This window comes from Mytilus trossulus, chromosome 10, assembly GCF_036588685.1.
Source record: "Mytilus trossulus isolate FHL-02 chromosome 10, PNRI_Mtr1.1.1.hap1, whole genome shotgun sequence".
In the NCBI taxonomy this organism is placed as follows: Eukaryota; Metazoa; Mollusca; class Bivalvia; order Mytilida; family Mytilidae; genus Mytilus; species Mytilus trossulus.
In genome coordinates, this window is record NC_086382.1 from 75,445,961 (window position 1) to 75,469,387 (window position 23,427).

General features: G+C 31.7%; 2 protein-coding genes across 3 annotated transcripts in view; one reads left to right on the forward strand and one right to left on the reverse strand.

Annotated features, from left to right (window-relative positions):
* The window catches only part of LOC134688573 (DNA-directed RNA polymerase III subunit RPC2-like), a 39,822-nt gene extending 22,133 nt beyond the window's left edge, over positions 1-17,689 (reverse strand). Inside the window, exons 1-17 of one of the 2 annotated variants that reach the window (XM_063549378.1) lie at positions 17,552-17,689; positions 12,060-12,149; positions 11,296-11,360; positions 10,230-10,305; positions 9,667-9,767; positions 9,018-9,233; positions 8,450-8,681; positions 7,331-7,447; positions 5,646-5,831; positions 4,796-4,909; positions 4,382-4,492; positions 3,669-3,758; positions 2,873-3,035; positions 2,290-2,443; positions 1,368-1,442; positions 845-943; positions 281-408 (exon numbers count right to left, since the gene is read on the reverse strand). In XM_063549378.1, the coding sequence (XP_063405448.1) occupies positions 281-408; positions 845-943; positions 1,368-1,442; positions 2,290-2,443; positions 2,873-3,035; positions 3,669-3,758; positions 4,382-4,492; positions 4,796-4,909; positions 5,646-5,831; positions 7,331-7,447; positions 8,450-8,681; positions 9,018-9,233; positions 9,667-9,767; positions 10,230-10,305; positions 11,296-11,360; positions 12,060-12,149; positions 17,552-17,602 (2,068 nt within the window). In that variant the 5' untranslated portion in view covers positions 17,603-17,689. Of the gene's footprint in view, positions 1-280; positions 409-844; positions 944-1,367; positions 1,443-2,289; positions 2,444-2,872; positions 3,036-3,668; positions 3,759-4,381; positions 4,493-4,795; positions 4,910-5,645; positions 5,832-7,330; positions 7,448-8,449; positions 8,682-9,017; positions 9,234-9,666; positions 9,768-10,229; positions 10,306-11,295; positions 11,361-11,927; positions 11,965-12,059; positions 12,150-17,551 lie in introns of those variants that run through there. The other variant, XM_063549379.1, reaches the window with a different exon arrangement.
* Positions 17,690-18,363: 674 nt separating this feature from the next.
* The window catches only part of LOC134688175 (receptor-type tyrosine-protein phosphatase eta-like), a 138,796-nt gene continuing 133,732 nt past the window's right edge, over positions 18,364-23,427 (forward strand). Inside the window, exon 1 of the mRNA XM_063548646.1 lies at positions 18,364-18,535. Within this exon, the coding sequence (XP_063404716.1) occupies positions 18,364-18,535 (172 nt within the window). The remainder of the gene's footprint in view (positions 18,536-23,427) is intronic.

The following is a 23,427-nucleotide window of genomic DNA, read 5'->3' on the forward strand; positions in this document are numbered from 1 at the left end:
GGTGTGAGCTTTTGCTCCTTGTTGAAGACTTACTATGTTATATTTATAACAATAAAATAGATGTTTCTTTAAATTATTTTTTGTCAAGAGCAGTTAAAGATTTATGTGATATGCGAAATATTAAAACCTCTTTTTTCAATTATATAAAAGGTGAACTTCCGTAATTTCCATATAAGGATGCTTGATAGATAAGTTAACATAAAATAGTAGTACCAGTAACTAGCTCTACTGAAATTCATTAAAAAGCTCATCACAAACTTCCAATATTGTAATAACCTACCCATAGCTTGTTTCCCCATGGCACACTGATATGTATTTCTAGGAGACTGGTTATGATGGGGGTAGGGTATTAGTCCAGCACACACTCCCAGTATTGTGAATGGTTCTATCTCTAGATGTGTTGTATCACTAAAACATGCAAAGACATGCTCATCAATAAATTGCTGCTCCACATTTTACATCCTTGATTTTCAGGATCAAAACTATCATAGAATTTCATATACACTTTACACATCCCAAATTATAAACCTTAACATGCTTATGTTTTACACGAAATATATATTTCTAGTCGTTTCAAAGCCAGAGTATGAAACTAACTATTTTGAGTTAAGTTTTGTCTCTGTGAGCAAATTTAACATAGGATCTTAGAAGCATTTCATTAATCAAGGCAAGATTTCAAAACGGCTTTAAGTAATGAAAATGGAATTTATCAAGAGGTACATGTATATTCGTTAGATTGAAGACCTGTTGGTGACCTTCTGCTGTTGTTTTTTTATTTGGTCGGGTTGTTGTCTCTTTGATGCATTCCCTATTTCCATTCTCAATTTTATTACATAATTCCTACCTGTTAATCTGAGATTCATACAAAGCTATCATACAATCATTCTCTTCATTGACATCTAAATATTCTACTAAACCTTCCTTCAGAAAATCATCAAAACTCCTGGAAAAAAAAGTATAATTCCTTTTTAGTTAATCTATTGCAGTATTGAGATATGAAATGAATTTATTGTTGATAAAGATTTTTGATTACTGCAATTAAATGTTAAAAGTTTTTTCTGTCAGCTCTCTGTTTTGATATAATTTGATTTCGTGAACATGTTTTCAAATCTTGTCAAATGTCTACATGATCACCTGACTAAACTGTTGTAGAATTTTATCTTAGATCTTTGTCCTAACTTCTTTTTTTCTCTTCACAAGATAACTTGTTAAATGCTAGTGGAATCCTATGCTTTGTCTATATACACAATCACAAACTAATCTGAAATACTGATTTAATTCTTGTATTAAATTGTCTACCTAGTCACTTATAAATTCCTACTAGAGTTGTTGGTTTTAAATGTATAAGCTCCTAAAAAAATCCCTACCTGAATCCCTGACTTAATTCCTGTATATGTTTGTCTTGTACCAGTGGTCTTCTGTTCTTCACTATTATATAAGGTCTGAAATAAATCAATGATATCAATGGCATATATGTTCAGTATTACAATTTACTTCAGTTAACTTATCATGTTTTTAATTCTAATATGACGTCCTTTTTACGCTTTGTAAACACAGCCGTGTTCTAATTCAAATAGAACATGGGCTGCACGTGATTGACGTCACAATTGAAATTGCAACGTCAGATGAATTTTGAACAACGCCAGAGATCATAAATGGACATTTTTGTTGGTGTTGCTCGCTAGGAAATTAAATAAAAACATTCTAAAAGTAAGTTTAAATGCTTCTGTTCTTTTTTTATTGATAAACTGCTGATTTCCTATAACGTTTTTGGCTCATGAAATCAAAATGGTGACATTCCGAGCGTCTACTATAGGTCCGCTTCGAAGTGAAAGAGTTCAAATATTCCTATTAGAATCGAAATAATTCTATCCTGCCATGCTCTATGCTCATTTTAACATGGGTAGGCATTATATTTGTAAACATTTAATACCTCGCTAACGCTCGGTATTAAGATATTAACAAATATAATGCCTACCCATGTTAAAATGAGCATAGAGCATGGCAGGATAGAATTATTTCTTAAATAATATCTAGGAAAAGTGGTCAGTTTAAACTGAAAATCTTTTTTTAACGACTGAGATCAAGCCTCTTTATTTTCTATCTTTGTTTTATTGTGCTTTACTTTTTCAAGATTATACTTTTTTTATATATATAGTTCGTTAATCACTGATCAAGATTTAAAAATGGGGGATTTAGAGAAGTGAGTGTGGCCACGCCACATATACATGTGTGTCTGTCCACTTTTTAAACATATTATAATATATCTATGTATTACTAGCTACTCACCGACACAATCGACCTCCGTCTGTTGATATATATACACATTTATGACTATGATTACAGCACACTGACACAAACTCGTTAATAAATCCAGCTCTTCTCATCTGTCTAATTGTTTTTACAAGTTTGTTATAGTTTCTCACAACTCCCAGTATATTTCCTGTCAAATATACAAATATCAAATATGATGCAAACTTCATATTTTTCTATTTTTTTTCAATCTACATTTCTTAAGTCATAAGTCATGAGATTCTTGTAACTTTAATATTCAGGAAATTATTTAACCAAAGTGTGCATACATACTAAACTTTATTTTACATTTTTTCGGAATTTGGTTTATTCAGTTATGTCATGATTTTATACTTACAATAAGCGTTCTGCATTTAGCTTTAAATAAAAAAAAAATATTGAAAAAATATTAGACTATTAGGTGTGATTGCTTATAAAAATTGATCTATTTTAAAAAAAAACCTTAGTGGACTGTAATTCATTCTTTGTCTTTTAATTTTTAAATGTCACATTGGTAATAGTATCACATTTCCTTCTTTTAATACAGTTGCAAACATGCTATAATGTAACAACCCCATACCATTTAGAAAGACAATGTACACATCAGAACTGGTCATTTCCTCTCCACTCAAGAGCTGTATATCCTCCACACCAAGGTTAAAGGCCAGTCTAACTATAGGTGCTTCCTCTAAATCTGTGGTTATATGGGTCATCAATGCCAAGTTCTTCACTAAACCACAAGCCTTAAGTGATGGAAATTATGTCATATAAAAATTTAAAACAAATTTAAAACTATTACTGTCATACTAAATGTGAACTTAACAAAGTATTCTGTGAAAAATTAACTCATAATAGAGTTACACAACAAGAGCAGAAGCATTCTATATCACTTAAAGGGGTTAGGCTGTTGTGTAAATAAGATACACAACCAATGACACAAAGTTAAAAATATATATATCTAAAGGTAATTGTGTTGTCTAAAGTTTTTGAATGTGATATTTTGCTATTTTAAAAATATTTTTTTGTTTGTCTACTGCCATGTCTCTTTGCTTCTGATTTCTTTCATTCCTATGATATCACATGTTTTGTATTTGACACAGAAGATTCATACATTTCAGTAAACTTCATTTTTTGGATTGATAAATTTACATACAATTCTCTAAGAAACTTATATTTTGTTGACCACTGCAATTTGTTGTTCACCCTAAACATTTACCTTAGGAAAAGTAGTTAACAATAGATAATAACGAATCCATGGTTATTTCTTTTTAAATATTATAGGTTTGATAAAGTACTCTTATTGGCCACACTAGGTTTCACTTCCTATATATATATATATATATATATCCCTCCCTCCCCCCATTATGTATAATTACCTCCCCTTCAGGGGTATCACTTGGACATAACATTCCCCACTGGGATGGCTGTAATGATCTAGGTCCACTCACTTTCCTTGTCTTCTCAAACTGTTAAATCAATAAATAAATAAAAGACAAAATTTAGAGCTTTTTAAATGCTCCAAATGTTAACCAAGAGAAATCATGTAGAAATAGAGATGCAAGGTATAAATCAATGAAACAAACAGCAAGCTGATAATCCCTGTCAAAGTATGCTCTTTGAAATGTCAATAATTATATATCATTCTCTAAATCATGCCAAGTTTATACATGTTATTAACAAAAAATATTGTTTCAAATTAGATGACAAATTACAGTTTAATTTGTGAGTTATCTCCCATTGACAGTTAACATAAAAATAAGAAAAATCTGGTATAATTGATATGAGACATTTCTCAACCGGAAATGACATAGAAGTTGGCAACTAAATAATGTTTGATCGTACAGTTTAATGGTGGCCACTTTCATTGCTGAAAGTACCTTAGTGTTAACACCCAGCTATTGATATTTGTCCCTCAAAAATATATCTAATTTATAAAATATATATCTAATTAATTAATTCAGTTATGGTTATGGAGTCAGTTTCACAAAACATCTTATGACTCAAATTTATCGTAAGTATACTGATTTGTTTATGACTTACGATCAAGCTTATTTGTAATTGTTTTGTGAAACCAAGTTCAGAGACTTACTTGACTGGATATTCTAGTCATCATCCCTAAAGCTGATATATATGACAATCTGGACAGGACTTGGGTCACACCTGATCTGTCCATTTTAAATCTCTTGATTGACCAGTTACCCTATGTTATTATAAAAAATCAATATATTTAATATCTTTTTGTGTACAAAAACGCAACAAAATCAATAGAAAAACAAAACAAAATCTTTTAAAAGGCATCAATAAATATCTATTCAGTGGTTGTTGTTAAATTATGTAGAAATCCTTGTATCTTTTGGATAGTTGTCTCAATGGCAATCATAAATTATCTCATTATTGTCTAATAATTGTATAAATGAATGAATGAACAGGTAGAAGTACCTAGACATTTTGACATACAGACAAAAGTTGTTATTTAAATAAAGAAGTATACAACATTACATACTGTAGATATAGCATTGACCAGCCCGTTAGTGATCTGATCTTGTCTGATGTGTCGTACAATATCAAATTGTGCTGCTCTAGGCTTAGGTATAGTCAGGTCGGCTATTCTTTTTAACTGTAACAGAAGATATAAAATGTGTTTTAATATCTAACAGTGCTACTCTAGACTTAGATGCAGTTAGGTCTGCTTTTCACTTTCAACTGTAAATAAACATACAAAATGCGTTAAAATATTAAACTGTGTAACTTAAGTCTCAGGTCTGCCATCTTTTTAAAAAAAATGTAGGATATATAAGACAAAAATTTGATAAAAAATCTCACTGTGCTGTTCTGGACTTATGTTTAGTCAGGCCTGGTATCCTTTTTAATTGTAACAGAAGATACTAATATAACAGAATGTGTTAAATTATCAAGGTTTGCTGTTCTAAGCTATGGTATGGTCAGAGATATGGTATGAGGTCTGCTTTCATTTTTAGTTGATTCACAAGTTACCCATATGCTTGTTTCTAAATATCCAAAGTAAACTAAATATCAAATTGTCAATTTTGTTTAACTATGGCTGCTTTCATCAACCTTTCAGTTTGTTGTGCTGCTTTCATCAACCTTTCAGTTTGTTGTGCGTCTCATCTACATGATCTATGTAGGTTAAATCTTATGAAATTAAATGTTCCAATTGTTGTAACCAAAACCCTGACCACTTCTCCAAGAATTGTGCCAACACCAATTGAAACTTAATACATAATTGAGACTTAAGATATTACATAACTGAGATTTAAATTTCATACAATATTTGTTAACATGCATTCAATGTATATATGCTGCTGTTTTTATAATACACAACAAATGTTTACCTCTGAATTAAATTTCTTAAACAAATCTTCAAATAAAAGTGACAGTAGCTGGCCAGCCAATTCTAACCTCTTGTTACCATAGTAATCTCTGTCATCAGCCTTGACCTTGTCACCTTTAGCCAATATGACCCTTCTAACCATCAAGGCCATGTAAGCTGACTTTAATTTAAAGTTCCATTCTTCCACCTGTCAAATTAAACATAAAGAGATTTTTACAAGGATACAATATACTGTAAAATAATTTCAAATGTATATTTATTTTCTCAAAACTTTCATTGATTATGGTTTTTGGATTAATGTATCATTCCTCGAAAGCTTTTACAATAATTAACAGTCAGGGGCGTTACTTAAACAAGTCATTTTTTTTAATTACTTATATAAGTATTTTTTTATTTTAAATATAATAAAATTACTTAATAGAGTTATTTTAATTTTCAATAAAAACATAGACTAAATGTAGTTTCCATGATTTTAAACAACATTGTATATCATAAAATAAAGAATTTATCAGATTTGAGAGGAGTATAGAGATAAAGGGCTACTTTGAAAATAATGACAAAAATATAACTTGAATAAGTTATTTTAAACATTTTTGAAAAAAATAGCAATTACACTTATATAAGGCACATATGTAATTGATTTAGGTTACAAATTATAAATAACTTCAGGTCTTAATTAATTCACAAGTATCTATCTATTTATATCAGTCTACCTTCAAGATTTTAGAGGAAAATGATAATTTAATAGTCCCAAGAGACCAATCTTTGACCCAGAAGCGTCGGTATGAAAGATAAGTGCATCGGAAAGTTAATTAGTGTTTCTGAAGAATTAGTTTTTATATATCAAGGGAAAAATAACCAGATAACTGTGAAAAATATTTAAAGCTAGTAAAATCTGTATTCTTGGACACCTATAAAAATAATATTCAGAAAAATTACTTATATAAGTTATATTTAAATTAGCCTCGTTTTCAACATTACTTGTATAGGTAATTTTAATTGTTACTTGTTTAAGTAATGCCCCTGACTGATTAATATTTGAAAATGACATGAATTTTAATAATTTCACATTTCTTACCATAGCACAGTATGTTTACTCAAACTTTGGAAGGAGATTCTAAATAATAAATTAAATTACATGGGAGATAACTCATATTTTACCAATGATTTATATTATAAAGAACCTTTGTAAAAAAATATTTCAATTATGTATAATATAGTGATCAGAAATCCTAGTATTTATTAGGTATTAGCTAAAACTCAAACAATGAATGGACTAACTGACCATTACTTTGTGAATGTTTACTGACTAGAAGTGAACAAAGAAATATATTACAATTTTCCCAACTAATTCTCAAACAAATGTCTGATATCTTTTATCATACTGTTGATTAACCGTTAACTGTTGATTGGTTATTTGGACCTTTTTTGTGAATTTTCTGTATGAAGATGAACATCAAACCTTTAAAAGTGTACAACAAAATACAAGTTATCTGTAGGCTTGTGAGAAGAATTTTTTAAAACTGGGAAATTAACTATCCATGACATAAAAAATTTGTTTTACACCAGATTTTTTTTAAATGAATATACACATATGTAACTGAATGTAACTTTATAGCCAATAATTCATTTATTCATAAAATGTTATGCAGATATACCACTAACTGAAGTATATGTAAAACTTACAGGAACATGAGCCAGCACAACATCATGTAGAACCTCTCGGGCATCATCCATCTTGGTTCTCTTTCCAACTCCCCACATGTGCCTCTGCCTCACTCGCTTGCCAATATATCCTAAAGCCTGAAAAATAACAGTATAAATAATTACCAACTCCCAACATGTTCCTCTGTCTTACTCGCTTACCAATATATCCGAAAGCCTGAAAAATAACAGAATAAATCATGACTGACTCCCCACATGTGCCTCTGTCTTACTTTTTTAAAATATATCCCAGAGCATGAAAAAATAAGTGTAAATCATCAAGCCCACATGTAAATGTGCCTTCCTCTTACTCCCTCAGCAACTTTCCATGCGAATTTTTAGTATCTATGACATTGACCATTGGGTAAAAACCTCAAAATCAAAACAGAAATTCCTCTCTTTATAAGTTATACTAAAATCAATGAAGCCTTCAATTTTATTTACAGTAACTGATTAAGCATCTAGACACCACTTTTTTGCACAGCTTTCAGTCTTTTTTTTGTAACTACAACATTGGCCTTTGACAAAGTGACCTCAAAATCAAACTGTATCTTCCTTTAATGATATGTGACATTAGAAAGAAGGTTGTACTGTAAATTTAGTAAGCATTGTGTGCATTTATTATTGCAATTATATCATTTTAGACTAAATTGTGATTTTAATCTTTGCGATATTGAGAAAAATCCTGTTTAATTCGTATGAAGAATTTTAAAATGCGAGTTTAAATTATAACCAACGCATTTTTTGCAATGATAAAAACATCCCAATATTTTCTGAATTTATAGTAATTTATACAGTAATTGAGTTAGGATCCAGAAAAAAAGAAACTGACAGACTGACAAGAAAAAAATATATACCATAGTAAACTGTTGACACAGAGAGATGTCTTGACTGTGTAATTTTTCTTGTTTAATGCATCATTCATGTGTAAACAATGTTATAATTTTCATGGTTAACAAGACATGACTGACTTAAATAGTGCCCATCTCCACAAAAATTAGTTTTAAAATTACAATAATAAGCTTTTCACAATTAATCATTCATTAATAATAATTCTCTGTTTTAAAATGCACAAATTGTGTACAGAAATGATTTACATACCTGATTTTGTGTGAAGACCTGAGCTCTATGACATTCCTCTAAACAAGGAGCAAAGGAAGCTAGTACCTCCTCCTCACTACCAATCATCTGTACAATCTCCTGATCACACTCGATACCCATGGCTTTAAATGCTATAGCTATAGGTATATCTTCAGAGAAGGTGTTGTGACGTAGATAATACTTGTCATTCTTTGTTGTAACGTAGGTCTTACTCTTTCTCTCATGTGTGGAACTGAAAAAATGTTATGGTAATAAAACAGAACAACTCAAATCTATGTTTCAATCCTTAAGTTTATTATGTTTTAAAATAGGTAGACAAAGAGAAGGAACAGCTGACCATTCTAGAATATTCTTTATTTGGGTATAGTTTGTGTTGCCCAACCTTTATTTATCTGTAGAATGTTTTTTGCCTTTTCCTAGTTGTTTGTTTGACAGAAGTGTCGGTTTTCCTTCAACTAAAGGTTTTTTTAATTACTTCTGGCTATTTTTCTCATAACACATCTTTTTTAGCTAATATATAACCTGTTTCATATACATAGTTACAAACTACAACAGATGATGACAATACCTAGTAACTGAACATTCCACAGTGTTTTTCCTGCCACTGTTCAGATCTACAATCATTCTATTTTTAGATAATTGTTCCTGTATAAGAATGACTTTCTCCACTCCCCTGACGATGAAGTACCCCCCAGGATCCATAGGACATTCATTAAGTTTAGCCATCTCTGCTGGACTCTTGCCAGTCAGGACACAGTTAGAACTCTTTAACATCACTGGCATTCTGAAATTATATTATAAACAATATTAAAAACATTTTTTATATATTAAAATGTAAGAATAATGGGGGGGGGGAAAAAGTTGCAGTAATATTTCTGCATAGTTGACACGGTGCAAAAATGATATATGAAAGGAGAACTTGAAGGAACACCTTTAGGAAAATTACAGTTGTATAGATTTTTGTCAACTTTATTTATTTAACAACAAATAAGAACAATTTCCGGAATCATAACACAAACAGTTTTATTCCTTCTATGCCATAAGGTCACTGGTGGACATTTTCTCATTGGTAATTGGACCGCATCTTATTTGTATATTGAAAGCAATAAAAACAAAACTAAATACATTTATTCATAGTCATTGGAAAATAAACATAATTTAAAGTGGTGAAAGTCAACATTTAGAAATGATACAAAAATCAGAATGTCATATTATACCTTCCTATTGGCATATTATTCCTGACAATCCTCTGGTTCCCTCTAGTATATTCTATATCTACTGTGATAGGAGCTGAGTAAGTCATATCCCGTAATCGGCACTGTAAATAAACATTGTAAAAAATCTTTAGCATGGGGTATTTTTCAATACTAATTTGCTGATGGCATTATTCACTGGAGCTGCTTTTATTTTCAAAAGGTCAGAGGTTCTCTCTAGTCACTCTGGCTGCCTCCACCAACACATACTGACATTCACAATTATTCTTAAAATGATGTTATTTTAAAACACAAATCAATAAATCAATCAAACTCAGCAATTACAGAATATCCATCATGCCTTTTGACAATGTAATTTAGAAAATGTAGAGAGATAGCTTGCTATGCAATTTGAGTATTTCTTATTGTTGAAGGAAGTATGGTGAACTGTAGATGCTAGCTTCTATACGAAGCATTTTGTCATTTGATGAAAAGTTGACTCATTGGAAGTTATACCACATCCTATTTTCATATAATACTTGTTCTTTTCCCTCTTATGGTTTATTACCCCTGATTTATATACATACCTCATGTGGAGAAATAGGTTTGGTTATGTTGAATCCTTCCTCTACATCTGGCATACCAACATATATATTGGAATATCTGAAAAAAAGGAAAACAATCTGGTTTTGTTAATAATTTAGCATTGAACTAATTACTTAGCACACTTAATTTCGTTTTATATTTTAGGAGCAGTTGTCAACCCAGTATTCTTTGAACTTCAGAACAGTATTTTAAGTATAATCATGATAAAACTACAAGTTTCGTGGCAATTTAGATGAGCTGAATGATTTTAATCCTTAATATTAAGCTACTTTATCACTGATGATCTTGACTGCTTCTTGCTGATTACACTTTGGTTTGTTACTCTAGGTATAAATAAATACAGATTCTACCACTGTTTGAGTGAGATAGGATATTTATCCATTCATTATAAATTTTGTATTGAACAAGATTGGGTGGAACCTGTTTCATTGATGATTTTTAGACAATATTCAGACAATAGACCACTTTCGAGTTCATCCGTCACCGGAAAAAACTCGTAAATTATACGCGCCTTTATCATCGTCATTTGTGCGTTTAGGGGCGTCGTCACTTCCTTCCAATGTTGAGCGAGTGGTTGGAAAACTATAATTCTATATTGTACGAATTATTCGGCAAATTGAATTCTCAAAATTGACAATCAACACTGCTGTCATTAGGGAAGTGTCAGTAAGTACCTACAGAGCAACCATTATTTCTAGTTTATCCTGCACAAAGACGATCACTTAGACGCTTGATGAACGTAAATAGTGCAGGGATACAGGCGAGCCCCTCTATCTGGTAAATGACGTCATAAAGGCGTGTATAATTGACGAGTTTTTGCCGGTGACGGATGAACTCGAAAGTGGTCTATTCTTAAAGTACCTGCAAAAAGATATTATGTTCTTTATTTGTGACGTGATCATCATAATGGAATTTTGTCCAAATAACGACGAACTTAGAAAAAACCAACCACACGTTGATTAACTAAAAAGGATCAACAGATGGATAAATGGATTAGAGAATACTGTTTTACATTATCCACTGAACCTGTTTTTAGTCGGTACTTACTTCATATAAAAGTTTGGATCAGCATCACTTGTGATCTTGTCATTAGCCTTCATAATCTTCTTTATCTAAAACATAAATAAAATAATACATAGTAAGACAGAAAAAAACTCATTTAATACACATGTAATATAAAATGAAAACGCAATAACTATGAAACTATATTATATAATATTGTGAGTAAAAAATGCATTTACATCTACCATGTCTATTAAGAGGGGAAAAAATTCCAAGCTTATTCGTGTTTTTACATATCTGACTGTTTTGCAAATATAAAAAAGAAGATGTGGTATGATTGCCAATGAGACAACTATCCACAAAAGACCAAAATGACACAAACATTAACAACTATAGGTCACTGTATGGCCTTCAACAATGAGCAAAGCCCATACCGCATAGTCAGCTATAAAAGGTCCCGATAAGACAATGTAAAACAATTCAAACGAGAAAACGAACAGCCTCATTTATGTAAAAAAATGAACGATTAACAAATATGTAACACATAAACAAACGACAACCACTGAATTACAGGCTCCTGAAAATGTATGCACATTTTCTTTTACGATAGATAGATTGAGTAGTTGAATTTTTCATCATGTTCCAACTGCATTGCATTAAAAAGTATATGATTTTACCTCTACATTGATGAAGAAGTTAAATGAATCTATGTGTAGTTTACATTAAATTTCAGTATTATTTACCTCTACATTGATGAAGAAGTTAAATGAATCTATGTGTAGTTTACATTAAATTTCAGTATATTTTACCTCTACATTGATGAAGAAGTTGAATGAATCAATATGTTGTTTAACCAATCCCTTTACTTTCAGGAATGCTGGTAATAGCTTCCATTTCTCCTGTAAATATACAACCATTGCATTCAGTTAAAAGAAGAAATACTTATTGCCAGGGATGTATATGTATGCAGTCTTTGATTTGAAGCTATTTGTTAGCTTGCTTTGTTAGTATAAATGTTTGATCCAACACCATATACAATTTTGACATCTGAAATCAATAGATTGTTGGACTTCAGTTTGTATAATGTTTTGGATAATTTTAGAAAGCAAGCCAACCAAACCTTTAAACTACACGCTTTAGGAAAATAGCTGTAATAACTTAACTCTTAGATCTTAACCAGGTCATATGGTACATTACTATTGTTTTAGTGTGCAGGCTCTGTTTTAAATACTTAATGTGCATCAACTTTGATATTTAGAATTGTACATGCAAGGTTTTGTTTATAATTTGTATAATGTTAAAGATTATTTTAGTTAAATCAGTATAAATTTAATTTGATTTTTGATGTTTTAAACACCACTTTTAAGCACTGCATTTAGGCTATTTCAATGCGGCCAGTTTTTATTGGTGGAGGAAGCCAGAGTGCCTGAAGAAAACCACAACCTTTGACTGAAAACTGACAATCAGTTAAGATTAAAGAAGCTTAGGACAACTGCACTAGGGGGTTCGAACTCACAATCTCAGTGTTGACTGGCTAGGGATTACAGAAGTAACTACTAAGACCACTCGGCCACCGAGGCCCAAAATAGATTGATATGATTCATTTCCCATCATCATTACCATACTGATAAAGGATATCTGTTATCTGAAATATTTATAAATACATGTACCTATGTATACATGTATTGTTTCCTTTTTTTAATAATTGTTGTATTGTACACTTTTAAAGCTTGTTTTATATAATTTAATGACCATGTACAATACTTTTATGCACAGCATTCCAGCAGGCTTGTAAAAAAGACAATTGACTAATATCTGAATTTTATGTCTGCAATAAGGGGTTTTAATTCATTCTTTCATTTATTCATTCAAAATAATACATAATTTGAATAACATGTGCTGTTACCAAACACCAAAAGGATTCAATTGGTTGATTTTTATCTTAGAATATTACAGCAAGTAAACAGATATTTATGTATGTAAACATAACTACATTTATGTACACCTAATCTTCACATACATTTGTAAGATAAATTTATATTTTATCATTTATTGTTTGTCTTCCTTGTTTATAAGCCCTATCTTTTGTGTCTGTTGTTCATCGTGACAATATTGAAAAATGATAGAAAAAATATCATTTTAACAACCAGAACATCTATTTCAAAGACTTCAATCCTCCTATTCAGTTTTACAAATAATTTCTTCTCTTAAATAAAACTGAGTTCATTTTATAAAACCAGTTTCAAAGAATTTAGCAATTGAGACTTGTTATTTATGTTGAAAAAGTCTGAACGCTGCTTGGATTGATAACGTTTCTGATAATATACATGTAACATGTATTTGATATTATACAAAATTACCCTTCAGTGGAATATATTTTGGGAAACTAAAGCTTCCCATAAAACATTAAATTTTATTCATATGTTTTCAATTTTAATTTTGGAAAGAAAACACATTGTTATTAAATAAAATTGAGTGTATATGGGGAATGTATCAAAGAGACAACAACCCGAACATAGAAAAAACAACAGCAGAAGGTCACCAACAGGTCTTCAATGAAGCGAGAAATTCCCGCACCCGGAGGCGTCCTTCAGCTGGCCCCATAACAAATATATACTAGTTCAGTGATAATGAACACCATACAAATTTCCAAATTGTACACAAGAAACTGAAATTAAAATAATAGAAGACTAACAAAGGCCATTGGCTCTCACTTGGGACAGGCGCAAAAATGCAGCAGGGTTAAACATATTTATGAGATCACATCCCTCCACTTATACCTCTAGGGTGCATTCGATTTCAATCTTAATTGACTAGGTTTTTAAGTTTCCTATTGATGGTGGGTGGTTTTTCTCTTGGCACTTCAGCTTCTTCCACGAATTAAAACTGTCCGAAATAGCCCTGAAGCAGTTCTTAGCTTTAAAGAGGATTTTAATAACATATAAAATCAAATCACAAACAGAGCAGCTAACATTAGGTACACTTGAAAGGAATACATCCCCCCCCCAAAAAAAAGACTCAGTCACTGGAGGCTGATACATGTACATATCATCTAATATGTCTATAAACATGATTAAATTCCTACTGTGTACCTGCTTTGAGTGTACAAAATAGTGCTTAAAATGAAAAAAAAGGCACTGGTTCAAGCAGAGATAGATTGCAAATATTTTCCCCTGACAAATTTGATAGGGAGGTAGCTAAATCAGAAAATTGCTCCTTATTCAGAGTCCCCCAAAAAGGATTATACTTCTGCTTCTGCAAGATAATGGCTAAAGTCAGCAAACTGATTATACTTCCATTGGTTTGGTGCGCACATAGAACCACCCTGCTCCTCCCAAATGGTTTTAATTTAACTCCAAGAGGGAGAGCGTTCCAATACTGGATTGTTCCTGGAAAGAATGAGTTTTTCCACTAGATAATCACTAGAGGCCGATGGCAGTTGGATTCCAAGGAAGCATCAGAGATGCAAACATGTTTTTTTTCCTGTCAGACATTGGGGCCTATAGGATACCAAGTTTTGCCAGACTCATCACACTCCTGCTAAACCTATATTTTCACTCAAAATAACCTATGTTTGTAATATTATGAAAAAAAAACAGCCCCCTCCCTCATTTCTATTTTACACACCCCTTGATCATGTAGATGTAGAGTATAAAAAGTATTATCAGTTTTACCTCAAGAAATTTTATTAATTTTTCATAAATAAATGATGGCAGTTAATAAAAAAGAAATTCTTACTGTTTATAAATAACAATGAAATGTAACTGTTTCCTGTTAGTAAGGGGTTCCCGAATTTCCCCACCAAAAAGCACATGGCTTTCAACAATTGTAAACAAAGCATTCAATTTGTGAACATTGATTACAGCTTTAATTAATTGAATTTGGATACAGATATTAAACTTAAGGTACATTCAGGCAATGTTTTTACTTTTTTCTGGATTAAAACTAATTAGAAAGAAAAGTTTAAAAAACAAAATAATCTTTGACATCAAAACAACAGATCTAGACGATCTGAAATATATTATGAATATTTAGTGACCCATATATTTTTTTTTAACTCTGCTACGGATGTCAAAGTTACATTATTTTTCAAACCAATGGTGTGTATTCTCTGTTACAACTAATCAACTGCGTTTGATATAAATATTTCAATAAATTGACGATGTCAAACATACGATCTCAAAACTGAAATTTATACTGCAAAAGGTTTTCTTTTCATTTTTTAAGGAAGGATATTTGGAAGTTGCATCAGGCTATTATATTTATCATTAAAACAGTTTGAACTCCCGATCTCTATTACATGTTTGTAATCGAAGCCTTGATTGTTGTTCTATTTAATCATGCAAATTGGTTGTAAAATCACAATTTTATAAACAAAATACTCTTCTGGGACCGACAGGGAATTAAGTTGTGGCTGACTCAAGCAGAATAAAATATTGCCGGCCATCAGGTCCTGCACAGCAACGAGTTTTGCCAGACCTGCTTAAATTCCGCCCCTTAGGTCAGCATGGTCTGACAGGTCTGACGATTAGTTGCATCTCTGAGCATGTCATGCATGTTGCTAGACAGTCTATTTGGTGGTATTAGAAGTTCTTCCTTTGATATTGCCTTTTTGTTGTTTTTTTAATTTTATACTTATAGGGCATAGCAAGTCTTACTTCATTGTACTTCTTTCCTTCTTAGTTCAGTTCCAGAGATGTCCATTTTAAGTGTTGGAACATCATGCTAACACTGGAATGGTTATTGTGTTTGTTTGATACATAACATGCTCCTCTTATTTAGACCCTCTTGATTTTTCTGTTGATTTCTGATTTAATGTATGGATCCCATACTGGACCAGGTATCAGGTCTGTTCGCGCCTAATATATACTTTTACACCCTACATGTTCGCACCTCACATGTACGCCCCCGAAGTCCATTGGCACCCGATTTGTATAAGAAATTAGTTTAATTATTAGATATTTTTTATATGTATACATATACCAAATAATTTTATTTTCTTGAACGAAATTTGAGGAATCATCATATAATTATTTTTTTTATTTGATTATTAATTTTCAAATATTAATTAAGTATGATTACTGCTAATTGGTATTTATACACAGCCTAATTTGGTGTTATCTTTTAGTGTTTAAAAAACATGATTGTTGTTTTACATGTTTTAAGTCTTCTAAGATCTTTTAACTTGCTTTGATGCAAATAACTGCATATATTTAGCTTGTTATGACTAAAACTTTGAAGATTTAAAATGAAAAACATGAAATATAATTGTTTTTAACAGCTTGTCTCCTTTGATCTCATGTGTGATTGGACAAGTATGACAATATGATGCCATCATGGCTAAATATTTATAGCAATACACTTTCAAAAACTTGTGTACAAATTATTTAACTCACAACCAATTTTGACTCGATCATTATTATTTTTTACAACAAAAAAAAAATATGAAGATACAATGTACGATTTGTATAATTCATAGTGTATTTGAGAATACTCTGTCATGACGACAAAGATCATGAAGATTGAAGATATTTGGGAGCGAACGTGTAGAGTGCGAACAGAGTTTTGGTGCAAAAGTGTAGGGTGCGAACATGAAAGGGGGTAAACGTGAGTGGACGTGAACATGATTGGGCGCGAACAGACCCTGATTCACTGAACCACAGGTATTTGGGGCATGAACCCCCCTTTTTTTCCACTTCATTGGAGTGGACTCGTATGGATAGTAAAAATGGCATTGTTATCAGCTAGTAATAGATTGTTGAGAATTTGATGTATGTAGAAAATTGTATTAATACTGAAGGAAAAAAAACTTTTTTTAGTGGGCTCAAAAAAGGGGGGTCCATGTCCCAATTACCTGTGTGCTACTACTGGACTTGCTTGACCTTGTTTCATGAATTTTCGTTTATCAAACTTATTTATTTTATCGGATGAAATGAATGTCTTGCCTTTTGAGATAATATGATTTTTTAGATTTTAACTATCTTAAATGGACATTTGAATACGTTATTTCCTGTGTACAGAATTTTAAACTTTTGCACTTGTGGATGTAAATACACTATTCTACTGGTGGAGGATTATTCGACTACCGTACATATTAGTGATTTTAACAATATAATTATATTGGATTTATTTCCAAGTGCTCCAATATTGGAGGGATTTACGTAAGAAGAAGAAGAGTCCTTATTTAATTAGAATACTTTTAGCGATGTTTTTTAAAATAATTTAGACTGTAAATGACCGGCTGCTGTGATTTAGCTTTTAAAACTATTATCACTATATCTAAGCGTGTTATAAAACTTGCCTCAACACTTTTGATAGGTGCTGTAAGATCGGTTTTGTCAGAGGACGACATATCTCTAATAAATAAGTATTTTTTTCAGCTTTTACATTTCGTCATGGGCGCAGACATCTTGTTTTGATCTCCCTAACGAATGATGCAAACTCGTCCCACTGCCAAATCGCCTCAAATATTTCGCTCACTAAATATCAACTGTCCCACCAACCATGCTTATGTAAAAGACTTAAATCCCGCTATAAAATTCTCCCGTGAATGAAAGCCGGATATATCGGTAAAGTAATGCATGTGAGAAAAGTTCTGCTCAATAAAGAAAGGTATGCAAACTTGCACCATGTATACTGAAAAACAAAATCAACTAGCTGAACCCGGAATAAAGATCTGACATCTCACGAAAAAGTGGTCGAATCCTATTGATGGTATGAGAAAAGCAGAAGAGATTGCTACGATTTGATGGACTTTTTTGTAAAGTATTCTCAATCTAGAGTATATTGTCTGCTTTCTTGTAGTGTAGTCCAGTTTAATGAGTGTATCATGTCTGTAGGGATACTGATGTAATATATAATACCTGTTACAGACATACCTGCATGGCAGCTCGTCTTTGGACCAGTCAATCTCGATTTTAGAAGTTTTCAACTGTGCCAGGGTCCCATGGCATACTACACATAAATATTCCAGTTGAGATTTCAAACTAACACCACTGATACTGGTTTTTTTTTATGTTCTGACTTGATCATGTTGATGTTTTTTTCAAGTGTATGTCTGTTCTGACCATTTTAAGTTTGCTTGCAGTGTAATTAAATACAGAAGACGATGCTATGAGTGTCAATGAGACAACTCTCCATACCCAGATATTTACCCTTGAAGACCAGTTTAAGATTGTGATTGTGGAGGGCACAGGCATGTTACCTGTGATTTTGGTGGTTATGACCAAAACCGCAGGAATAAATGGTCAAAAAGGGAGAAAAACAAGGATTTTCTGGTTTCCAGGTAAGAACTTGAGCAAGAGTCTATCAATAAAATTGTACCACAAGTATCAATACAAAAAGGGAAGGTTTGAATTGATTTTAAGGGTTATGGCTTTAACCGTTAAAATTTAGGACCAAATCATACCAAAATCAATACTTTTATAATATTACTCTGTATAAATATAAATTGCTTGCATAATTTTATCAATTATAATGGGGTCTAGTAGAAGGTTTCGAATTATGCTGAATCTAGTTATTTTTAAAGACTTCGAAATTTTGAGCCCGTTTGTTAAAGACCTGGGGCTCATTTTAATTTTGAATCATTGTGTATATCTTTGATATGTCTTATATAACCGTGTATTTAGACTTTTAAATATTTGAATGACTTTCAAATTGGTCCACACTAAGGCCCAAATGGTACAAAGGGTTCCAAAGGGTCCAAAATAAAACTTAGTTTGATTCTAACAAAAAAGTAATTCCTTAGAGCTGAGTGACTCTAACCGTGTCTATTGATTTTGGAATTTGAGCCCTGTTATCAAATTGGTAGACACTGAGCTGAAATGGGTCAAAATGAAACTCGGTTTAATTTCATAAAACTGAAATATAATGATATTTTTGGGTTCTTTGACATGCTGAATCTCACCATGTATTATATACCGCTATATCACTTTATAAAAGCAAAAGTATTTGGTATTTTAAATTTTAATAGAACGCATGCATTGGAAGATACGAGAATTCGAATATGAAGATGAAATATTCGAGGTAATAATACGTGATTGAATAGTCATTTTGTTGGGATGTCAACATATCTAATTTTAAGTCTAATTCCAGAAAATGAATTTTTAACAATTTGTTGTGTCATACGGTGATCTTGGTATGAAGGAAGTTTTTGTTCAAGATCATGAAAAAATATCTAAATTCTTAGAACATTAAGAAAATATTTCCCTGTATAGTTATCTTCCATTCTTATTCGTTGTTTATTCAGTTGGAATCCTCCAATACCAGCATTTTTTTGTCTGGTTTGTTTGCCAGAACTGTGACATAGTACATTTAAACACTAATTATCATTTCAACTTGAATATATTTTCTTTACATCATTTTCCAATAAAAATTAAAGAATGTGGTATGATTGTCAAGAAGGAAATTTCCACCATAGACCAAATAACGTAGAAGTTAACAATTATAGGTCAAAAATAAAAATAAATCCGTATCACAAAGTAAGCTATAAAAGGTACCGAAATGACAAATGTAAAACAAAATTCAAACGAGAAAGATAACGTCGGTCTGGTTTATATACAAAACAAGCAACAAATGACAACCACTGAATAACAGACTGCTGACTTTCGACAGACACACACATAGTGGGATGGAGTTAAACAATTTTGCTGATGCCATCTGTAATCCCGTAACCTAGGACAGTGATGTAACTCCAGTACGACATAAGAATATTTTACAGAGGCATTTAATTCCTATCATACATAACGGTTCAATTTTTATCAGCGATTACATACGATTGTAATGTATGAACATTCTCGTTTGATTTATTTATATGCCCAACTATGGTTATCATTTGATAAAAATTGGACTTGAAATTATCTTATCCTAATATTTTGAAAAATCCATATCAGACAAACGAGGTTCCTACAGGGTTAACACATCAATTTAACAATAGAAACCTTCGTTATAAGTTTATGTCGCACTCTGTAAGATAGTTTTACATATATCTTTCATTTGTTTACTTTATTGACAACACTGTAACCTGTACAAAATATAATTTAAAGCCCTGGAATACCCTCTATGTAGATAACAAGACGATCAGGAAGGGATTCACACTTGTTGTAGATAAAAAAAAAACTTGTATTCCTTTAGGTTTTAGTGTTTGTATATCAAATGGATGTTTAATTCAGAGGTGAAATGCAGTTGAGATTATTTGTGTTTGCCATTTTCCTGAATGTGACTCATTTGGTATGTTTTTCTTTTTCATTATTTCAATTTATACCCGTATGTTTCCCGTCAGTGGCGGATACATTTAAATGTGGAAATATAGTTGGAACCTCACTTTATCCTGTGGTTGGAACCCATAATTGTCACCGCCTTTAAAATGGATTGATCTACCCCTGCCTTTTCCCTTTTGGTCATATACTAAAAGTAACTAATAACATTTCAGTGTATATATATATACCTTTGGCTTTCTGATATTTAGATAGGTATAGAAAGATGTGGTGTGAATGCCAATGAGACAACACTCCATCCAAATAACAATTTAAAAAAGTACTAGTAAACCATTATAGGTCAATGTACGGCCTTCAACACGGAGCCTTGGCTCACACCGAACAACAAGCTATAAAGGGCCCCAAAATTACCAGTGTAAAACTATTCAAACGGGAAAACCAACGGTCTAAACTATATACAAAAACGAGTTTTGAACGCCGATAGCTGTCTCAGGCTGTACTATGATCATACGTTATGTTGTTGGCACTGGCTACGGTTACATGGAAATGTAACAATAATAAAAATATTATTGTTACATGGGAGACTAATTGCCAGAATCCAAAGTTGGGCAAGGAACTGATTAATTACAACTGTAATAATAATTATTGAGGCTACGGTTACATTGCGTTATTGTTACATGAAAAAACGGCAATGTACGATGGGACTAGTAATATGTACTAAATAATAAAAGTTGAAAACATTTATTTTATATTTACAATGCATACAATTATTACATACAATTTCTTTCTTTATTTGTATTTACAATGAGAGTTTCTATACAAATCCAGTAAGTGGTTTTTGGAGTATTTTAAAGTCCGACATATTAAAACCTCTCCAAACAATATTTGTATACGGTATAAAGATTTAAAAAAAAAGTAAAAAGTTACCTTTTGTTTGGGCTCCATCTGATTTTGAAACGAAATTACGTCCTCCATGCGGGATACATGTATACAGAAATTCACAGTTAGCAAACTTGACTTTTGATTATATCATTTTTTTCAGAACTGCGTTTGTATAGTTGTATGAAATTTGTGTCTTGTTATTAAATCAGTTTCGTTTTAAACCAATCCAAAGTTTTAAATTTTTCACCCAAATCCAACAACAAACCATTGAACTATAATTTTTGCCTTTGACACTACCTATCTGAGGTAAAATTGAGAATGGAAATGGGGAATGTGTCAACTTAAAAGCAACAACAACTCGACTATAGAGCAGACAACAGCCGAAGGCCACAATGGGTCTTTAATGTAGCGAGAAACCCACACCCGGGGGCGTCCTTCAGCAAGCCCCTTAACAAATATGTATACTAGTTCAGTGATAATGGACGCTACGCTAAACTCCGAATTATTTACGAGAAACTAAAATTAAAAATCATACAAGACTAACAAAGGCCAGAGGCTCCTGACTTGGGACAGTATCTTTAAAAACATCAAAACCATTAATACGTAAAACTATTCAAACACAATTTGTTGAATAAGAATATTTATTATTTGTTATTATTACAAGTATTATTTGGTACATATGAAAAAAATAAGCAACACAACTATAGAAGACTTAAATTTAATAAATCCAGCGTATATTGCTGTTTTTCATGTAACAATAACGCAATGTAACCGTAGCCTCAATAATTATTGTTACATACGTAATTAGTCGGTTCCTTACCCAACTTTGCATTCCGGCAATTAGTCTCCAATGTAACAATAATATTTTTATTATTGTTACATTTCCATGTAACCGTAGCCAGTGCCTATGTTGTTTTGTGATTACTTATTTGATACATTTTTTCTTTTATACATAGTATGGTTTTGACTGTACTTAATGATGTAAATGTTGACAGAATGTCTATCTTAACCAAATAAAGTGAAATGGATTGTTAAAAAACTAAAATTAAAAAAGAAAACATCTGCTATGACGAAGAAGAAAAAAGTCAAATACAAGTTAGAAGTGTAATGGACAATTAGCCGCAATCGTATTAAGGTTTGGCTCAATACAGCGATGTTGAAAACCGACTTATATTGGTACCCTACATCCGGAATAGACGTATTTTGAAATAGTTTTGATTCATTTTTTCTTCAAGTTGGAATTCTATATTTTGTTATCGCTATGTATTTCACTGCTTTATCTGTTTTCCGATCAATCTTAACAATGACCCCTGTTTTGCTTTAGAACAGTGAAATGTCAAAACTAAATTAATATACGTTCTAACCGTGTTGTTTGATAATGAGAAAAAAACAAATATTGGTCTCCTTCTTTCTCCATGACAGACAAATCAATCTTATGGCATGTGCTATGTTTAAAACTACACACACGATGTATATATATACACAGTGTACATATCATCAATATTACCTGATTACCTGATTATTACTGGTCTAACACGAAGACAATTATGATAAGTTGTAATTTGTTAAAAAAAAGATATGCTGAATTTTGATAAAAACAAAAATAGTCGTTCAAGATATTTATCATTGAGATTTACATAATTATCATAATTTAAAAAACTGTGCAGCATATAGAACTACTTTAACATGTGTAATCTCATCAAAGACTGTAATAAACAAGTATATCTTTTCAGATAGCGGCGGGTAAAACAAAGAAAACAGATAACAGCCCTGGTTAGTATATCAACCTCAACAGACATGTGTCTTGATCTTTTTTATGGAATGGTTTAGTTAGCATACAATAAGAATATTTGTTTGTTATTGTGGGGATCGAAGTTTTGTGTAGTAATAAGTTATTTACGAAGTTTTACAATGATGAAAAACTTTAACCTGAAGCGGGACAGACGGACGGACGAACGAACGGACGAACAAACGAACGGACAGACGGACGGACGCACAGACCAGAACACATAATGCCCACCTACGATACCCTACCCACCTACAATATTACCCACCTACTATTGTAGGTGGGCATACAAAA